The 8,367-nt window shown below is 41.2% G+C and overlaps 1 protein-coding gene across 1 annotated transcript in view; it reads right to left on the bottom strand.

The window, feature by feature from the left end:
• DIS3L2 (DIS3 like 3'-5' exoribonuclease 2) overlaps positions 1-8,367 on the bottom strand; it is a 382,925-nt gene that overhangs the window by 221,301 nt on the left and 153,257 nt on the right. The window contains exon 7 of the mRNA XM_007462755.1: positions 1,363-1,463. Within this exon, the coding sequence (XP_007462817.1) occupies positions 1,363-1,463 (101 nt within the window). The remainder of the gene's footprint in view (positions 1-1,362; positions 1,464-8,367) is intronic.

The raw sequence follows: 8,367 nt of genomic DNA, 5'->3' as shown, positions 1-8,367 counted from the left end.
AAACCAAAAAAAAAAAAAAAAAAAAAAAAAAAAATACAAAATGCTTATTAAAATAAAGATAACTAGAATGCCCATTCAGATCTAGATAACTGAATGGGCAATTGGCAGGGGAGAGTAAAATATATGTAATATAATTTAGAAATTCCTCATGTTGATATGCAGGAGACACTCTCCTATCCAACTTGCTAGACTGAGTGGCAATGCCACATTCCCAGGTTACACGTGCTGGCGGATGCCTCTGGTAAAGGAAAACCTCACGCTATCACACACTCCATCCTTTGTCATTGTACCACTCCTTCCACCAGGAGCTACCTGCATAGCGAGGATCAGCTGTGTTTGATCTCATATCTGAATAGGTCACCAGCATATATAATTTTTTTAAGGTTTAATTTTATTTATTTTTGGCTGTGTTGGGTCTTCGTTGCTGCGTGAGGGCTTTCTCTAGTTGTGGCGAGCTGGGGCTACTCTTTGTTGTAGTGCACGGGCTTCTCCTTGTGGTGGCTTCTCTTGTTGCAGAGCGCAGGCCCTAGGCGTGCGGGTTTCAGTAGTTGTGGCACACAGGCTCTAGAGCACAGGCTCAGTAGTTGTGGCGCACGGGCTTAGTTGCTCCGCGGCATGTGGGATCTTCCCAGACCAGGGCTCAAACCCATGTCGCCTGCATTGGCAGGTGGATTCTTAACCACTGCACCACCAGGGAAGTCCTAGCATATATAATTAAAAAATAAAACTGAATTACACACAAAAAAACAAATTGCTTTTGTTACTGGATAACTAAATTAAATACTTCGGAGAAACTAAAAAATATTTATTAAAAACTTACTTTTGAATTACATATGGTCGTGACAACAATAAAAAAAACTGGAGCAAAAAACTAAAAATCTAGAAGGAGTCTACATTCCTATTGCTTCACCAGTGCCTAAATTCTCACTCCATTCATTCATTTATTGCCGTGCTGCACGGCACGCAGGATCTTATTTCCCCGACCAGGGATCAAACCCGTGCCCCCTGCAGTGGAAGCGTGGAATCTTAACGGCTAGACCGTCAGGGAAGTCCCTCTCACTCCACTTTAAATAAACCAAACTGGAAATCATAGATGTCACATTACAAGTGCAGTTTATGCAGAAAAAGATAATGCAGAACCTCAATAAACATACCCATACGCGAAGAAAAGGCCTTGGCCCTTCATCCAAAGACAAATGAATATATGTTTAAAGTTATGAAAAAGATTCACTTTTTATGATTCCCTGCTTCCACTGACTTTTCTGATTAACTGACCAACTACAGTCCTAACTGAATTGTATGAGAGGCCTCCAACAGGTACCTCAGCTACCAGCCAGACAAGTGAAGAAAACAGGCAGAGACCTTTGCTGATCTCTGCAGCGACTTCTCTGGTAAAGCTCTTGTGTCCTGTGACATGAAGGTGTTCTCGTCTTTTGTAACTGGTGCACCAGCATCCTCTTTTCCTAATTTAAAAAAAAAGAGAAAAGAAGAGGAGGAGGAATCAGGTAGACACATACCTATTAGGCATACAGACTCAAGGGATTTTTAAATTCAGAGCTGCAAGGATTCTTGGACACCATTTACCCCAAACTACTCATTTTACAGAAAAGGAAACCCAGGCCCACAGTGGTTAGGTGACTTGGCTAAGGTCAGTTACGTCACTAACTTGTAGTAATGCTCACACTCAGCAGGCTGCATTTTATCTATTTAACATTATTCATATGTTAGGCATCATACAAGTGGAGAGCATCAAATTATGCTGAATTAAACTAAATCGCCTATGTGTCAAAATGCCAAAATAACTAAATGTTATACACTGCCCCAGCCCACAATGAAGAATAGAGATAGGTTAACTTATTATGCACATCTGCTGAAATAAAACAAAATCAAAATAAATGTTAACTTTTAAAAGTACTTTGGTACAGCCATAACAAACAAAATGGTGGAAAATAGATTATATTTATTAAATAAACAAATAAAAAAGCCAACCCTGATTTTCCTGGCTTTTCTTAGTGACATTATATAAAGAGTAAAGTACTTAAAGTCTTTTAATGTTTAATTTCCTTTCTTAAAAAACTTATAAAATTCACATTCACCCAAGAAACTGAAACCACTAAAGAGGGAGTTAGGCTCTGGACCAGAAGTATTAAAACCACTCATGAAAAAAAGCAGCAAATTACAAACTTCTGAACATTTAATATTTTATATTTTCATGCGTTACATTAGATTTCCCCCACAAAATATTCTTATCCAACTCTACTGGAGTTTCTGGATTCTAGGGGTCACAACCAATTCATGTGGGACCCACTCCAGCTAGCTAAGAGAAACTTGTACTTATCATCATTTAGACATTACCAAGGCCAAAATAAATAAATAAATCCTTTTCAGGACTGGCTGCCTCTTAGCAAAGGCTCAGCTAAAAGCCAACTTTACTCTGGGCGTACTCTGGAAACACTGACATGATCTGACCTACTGGGGCTTAAGAACAATCAACTGTATGCTTTTCCATCTATGCTAAAATCTACCTACCATAGTGCCCACTGAAAGCAGAATTCTGTTTTCTAAAAAGAAAAACAAATGAAAACTTTCCCATTGTCGATCACCCTCTTTATCACCCTGTAAAAGAGGGACATCATCCAAGTTTATCTTTTATTTTAGACCAAGTTCAGGATTCCAAAATCATCAGATGCTTTCAGAACAACATCTTTTATACTCTTAGGGAGAAAAAAACCCACACAAGTTGTTGACCAGTTCCGTAACATATCTTGCCAATGTGTTCTACACAAGAGGTAATTCAGGAAAGATTAGGAGGCTGGAATTACCATGAACAAGTATACTCTACCTAGATATCTGATATCCGAGTTTGGTCTCAAGAGCTGGCAATCAAGACAGGGTAGTGAGGGTTTTTCCAAGACAGCCCAAATCCTGGGTATGCAGCTTTCTGTAACGGTCACTGGTGGCTCCGTCTTAAAACGACTATTGCTTCAGATTCCATCCCAACAACAAGCAAGTCTTCTGTTCCAAAGGTTATGCCAGGTTGCATTCAAAAAAAGAGGGCAAGCCATGGAAGTGGGCCCAATTATGATTTTCAGAGATCACACTTGAACATGACCTTTTCAGGTTCTGTGTTCATAAGGATATCCTGGCAGAAATCAGGCTTTGTTCAGACAAAGATGCACTCTAATAAATTAAACTGAAGCTTGTAGCCTTACAGGTGAGCACCACAGATATGTTCAATGAATGTGAAGAAACACACTGCCAGTTTAGAAAAGTGAATCACCTTAACAGGTTTCCAACAACTACGTCTTGCCACACTGAGTAGCAAAGCTGTCAATTTAATGAGAGAATCTATCGCGTTGTTTAATCACAAGATCATTTGTTTCTTCATTTATACCATGTGTATTTACTGAGCACTGGGCATTGAGGATTCGGTGTGAATAAAAGAAAGATGATTCCAGCCCTTATGGAACATACAGCTTAATGTTGGAGTGATATTCAATAAATAAGCACTCAATAAATATAGAATTATAAACTGTGATGAATGCTAAGAATGAAAGAACATTCCCAAGGAGGAAGAGAAGAGAACATATGATTTAGATTAAGAAGTCAGAGAAAGGTCCTGTGTGCAAGTGACACTGACGCTGAGATATGAGGATGGTGTGTGTAGGAGTGAGGAAGGGGACAAAAGACCCCAAGTGGGGAATGGTACTTGGGAAGGGGTGGAGGTGGGAAGTCCTTGGCACAAACAGGAACAGAAAGACCACGTGGCTGGAGCACAATGAACAAGAATGGGCATGGCCAGAAATGGAAATGAGAGGTAGACAGGAGTCGAGTCAGATGGGGCCTTGCAGAAGTTAAGAATCCTGAGTTTAAACCTACATACAATAGGAAGCTGGCTAAGGATTCTGTTCAAGAAAGTGACTGCCTAACTTGAGACTCAGCCAACCTAAGAGGGGATGTTGGGAGACCAGTTAAGAGCTATCGCAGAAGTCCAGACACAAGAGGATAGTGCTACAATACAAGCACTGGAGATGGCATTAAAAGGATCAATTTGGGCTTCCCTGGTGGTGCAGTGGTTGAGAGTCCGCCTGACGATGCAGGGGACACGGGTTCGTGCCCCGGTCCAGGAAGATCCCACATGCCGCGGAGGTGCTGGGCCCGTGAGCCATGGCCACCGAGCCTGCGCGTCCGGAGCCTGTGCTCCGCAACGGGAGAGGCCACAACAGTGAGAGGCCCGCGTACTGAAAAAAAAAAAAAAGGATCAATTTAAAAGATATTTGGAAGTTGAACTAGAAGACTTTGGTGGTAATTAGATGTGAGAGTTTAAGGATTATTGGAAATAAGAAATAAAGGATTACTTCAAGCTTTCTGACATCTGCAGCTAGGCTGATGGAGGCATTACTGGCACAGGGAAGACTAGAAGAGGTGGCGAAAATCAAGGGTTCTACTTCAGAGGTGGTTCTATTTGAGAGGCCACCTGTGAGATCTTCAAGTGATGATACTGAGTAAGCAGTTCAACACGAAGACCTGGAACTCAAGAAGAGAGATCTGCACTATGGCTCTAAGTATAATTTATATGCCAAGAACTTCCATATTTATAGTTTTCCAGCCCAAGTTGCAGAGAAGAAATTCAAACCCAAGTCTCTTCAACTGCTAAGTCCCTGAAGCTCTTCCACTGATACATGCTCAAGTATGAAGTAATGTGCTGTCAATGTTAAGGAAATAAGCAAGATTCACTGAGGAAGTGAGTTGGGCTTGAAGGATATACAGATGTTTTGGAGAAAGAAAGTTGAAGGGCATTCCAGGTAAAGGCCAGCACTTGTACATGGCCCAGAGCTGTGAAAGAGCCTGACATGGTAAAGGATTAGTAAGAGATTTATTGTAGCTACTAACGGGTTGAGGACACAAGTGTTGGGCAGGAAGGGACTGGATGGGGAAAGGAACAAAACTGGTGGGGAGGTGGGATAGGTCCTATAGCAGAGATTCTAGTTACTGCCCAATTTATCTATTCTCTTCTTTCCTACTAAGCAGAACTCCGATTTTTTTTTTTTTTTTTTTTTTGCTAGTATTAGTTAGAAGACTACATCCCTCAGCCTTTCTGTAACTAAACATGGCCTGGATGTCTAAGTTTTAGCCAATAAGATGCAGGTTAAAGTGTTGTGATTTAAAGGATGGAGGTACAGCCTTTCCCTCTTCCTCCTTCTTGCTGGCTGGAATGTGGATGTGGCAGCTGGACCTCAAGCACTCATCTTGGTCCTGGAGGCTACAGGACAACAGTGCATTCTGCTGTGCAGAGCAGCACAGCAGAATTGAAGACTATGGAGCTAACCTATGAGCCTTGACCTGCCTACCTCTGTTCTTTTCTGTGAGATAGAAATAAACTTTCTTGTTTAAGCCATTGATATTTTAGGATTTAACACCACTCTCAGCAGAACATACTTCCTAACACACAGGTCCAGACAGTGAAACTGATAAGCTTGGATACTATCCTACAAAGCACTATAAAGGCCAGGGACACATACATTTTAGAGCTATGAATCTGGTAGCGTTCCAGAGTGGAGAGACAATAGCAGCAGACAGCTTAGGAAGCTGGGGTTACAGTCTAGATGAGACGCAATCAGAATCTAAATTAAGACAGTGGCAGTGACAGTGAACAGAGGCAAGATCTGAGAGAGATTTTTGAGAAGGATGCTGCGAAGTGTGTCTCCATCACTATCAATGACTTAGTACAAGAAAAGGGGCTTAAGTTAAAAGAGCTTTTGATTGACTATCAGGGAAAATGCTTTCACAGAACCATGAAACTCCCTGATGAATTACTAGAAGAGGGGAGAGCTGCCGGCAGTCCTCAACGAAGGAAAAGGTTATGTTTCCCCGCAGCCTTCAGTCTGCCGTACTGCAGGCAGAGCCGGCCCCATGCAGTCTGTGGCCCTTTCCAGTTAAAAATGTCCAGAAACTAGTGACTACCAAAATTCTTCATCTAAAAAAAAGAATTTTCGAAAAACTGGACATACTACAAATATAAGCAACTGCTCACTATATTCTCCAAAAAAACACTCTAGGAGGGAAAATCCAGTAAAATCCTAATCTCTTTATACAGATTACCTGAAACTTCTATTTCAAACATTCAAAAAGTAAAACACCTTGGTTTGCTGGAGTTGGCATTGCCACTTCCTTAAAAATGATTTTGATTTGGCCTTCTCATACAGAAACAATGGACTGACAAGGCTGATGATTCTTAACACTTGACAAATTCATCAGGTTTTCAGATGATTAGACTGTGATACTAAGTAAAGGCAATGTGAAGAAAAAAGCAAGGAATTGGGCAAAAAAGTGTTTCAATCTTTCCAATTAAAAGAGTGACAAACTCTGACAAATCCAAGCTTTCTCATCTCTGAATGAAGGGTCACAGAAATTTACAATTTCCACCAAGAAATCAATGAAAACTGTAATATAAATTGGTCCATGAAAACAATTCCCCTCAGATCTCTCAAAATCAACCAACGAGGATAAGTTACTTTCTGGGCCCCTCTCCCCAGTGAAATGTTGGCATGACAACACAAGTACTCACAGGGCAAGGTAACATTCATGTTAGAATAATTTTCTGGATGTCCCTCGTGGTGCAGTGGTTAAGAATCTGCCTACCAATGCAGGGGACACGGGTTCGAGCCCTGGTCCAAGAAGATCCCACATGCCGCTGAGCAACCAAGCCCGTGTGCCACAACTACTGTGTCTGCGCTCTAGAACCCGCAAGCCACAACTATTGAGCCCGCACGCCACAACTACTGAAGCCTGAGTGCCCAGAGCCCGTGCTCTGCAACAAGAGAAGTCACCACAATAAGAAGCATGCGCACCACAATGAAGAGTAGCCCCTGCTCACCACAACTAGGGAAAGCCCGGGCACAGCAACGAAGACCCAACACAGCCAAAAATAAAATTAATTAATTAATTAATTAGAAAAAAAATAAGGAAACAGTCTCCTGTGACTATGGGAAAAAAACCAACAAAGAATCATCTTCTGTGCTGCAAGTTTGCCAGCCCAAGCAAATCTCTCACTCTGAAATAAAGCTACTGCAATTATATGGTGCCACAGAATGTTCACAGTGTGTTCACATACATCACCTCATTTGATCCACACCATAACTTCATACAATAGATAGAGTGGATATTGTTATTCCAGTTTCACCAAGGAAATGGAAGTACTGAAGGGGTAGAGCCAGCCAATGACATCATTCAGGGATCCTGGTGCTAACTGTGGCAGCCTGCTCCACACAAGCAAGAATCAGAGCATCATGGGAAGAGCCATGGGAAAACCTACATCAAGATATTGCTTAAGTGGTCGTGGGACTCCTTGAAATGCTGGCGTCAACTCAGTGAAGGTTCTGAATATCTGTGGAGTGTCAGGCACTACAAATGACCCTGGCTCTGTGCTTGGAAACTCGTGTACTAGAAATGAAACAAAATGCAAACAAATACTGAAGTGCATGGTGTTGGTGACTGCTGGCAAGCAGTGTGTCCAAAGGCAGTGAGAAGGGAGTTAGACAGGGAGTTTGACAGTGAACCCCCGAGCTAAAATGGGAAGGCTGAGTAGGAGCTGGCTAGATGGATGGGGATGGGAAGCATTCCAGAAAGGAAGACCATGTGTAAGGCACCTAATCAAGAGTAAAATGAGAAGGACAAAGGTTCTCTGTGTCTAAACATGTTGCAGGGACCAGACCACGAAAGGCCTCACATGACATGCTGAAGAGCATGTATTTTACGTTTTAGGGATGGAAAAATATGAGAAAATATGAGAATAACATAATCAGAATTATACTTGACAAGTAGTCAAGGGTCAGCCTATTGCTCCTTTGAAGATAATCTTTTTCTCTAGCGGCTTTTAAGATTTTCCCTTTGGAAACCGGCTCGGTTCTTTGTGGCTGTCTGGAGGGGTGGGATAGGGAGGGTGGGAGGGAGGGAGACAAAGAGGGAAGAGATATGGGAACATATATATATGTATAACTGACTCACTCTGTTATAAAGCAGAAACTAACACACCATTGTAAAGCAATTATACCCCAATAAAGATGTTAAAAAAAAAAAAAAAAATAAAAAAAAAATAAAAGTATGTTACTTATTTAAGCATGGTGATTTGAAATAAAGCAAGTTTCTCTTTCTCATGTAATTCTACATTCATTCTAGTTGAAATTAACTTTGTCATCTAATCCATTTCTCTGATTTTGACTATTAATCCCAAGGTTAATTGATGAGTAATTATTTACTGAGTGCTGATGTTATATTTGACACTGTTCTTAGTATAGGTCTCAAGGGGACTACCTTTAATGAAGGAGTAAGGAAGATTAGCTATTAGTTTATTGATTGTAGACTAAT

The sequence above is a fragment of the Lipotes vexillifer genome, unplaced genomic scaffold (genome assembly GCF_000442215.2).
Source record: "Lipotes vexillifer unplaced genomic scaffold, Lipotes_vexillifer_v1.1 scaffold860, whole genome shotgun sequence".
Lineage (NCBI taxonomy): Eukaryota > Metazoa > Chordata > Mammalia > Artiodactyla > Lipotidae > Lipotes > Lipotes vexillifer.
This window is presented reverse-complemented; position numbering and strand designations above follow the sequence as displayed.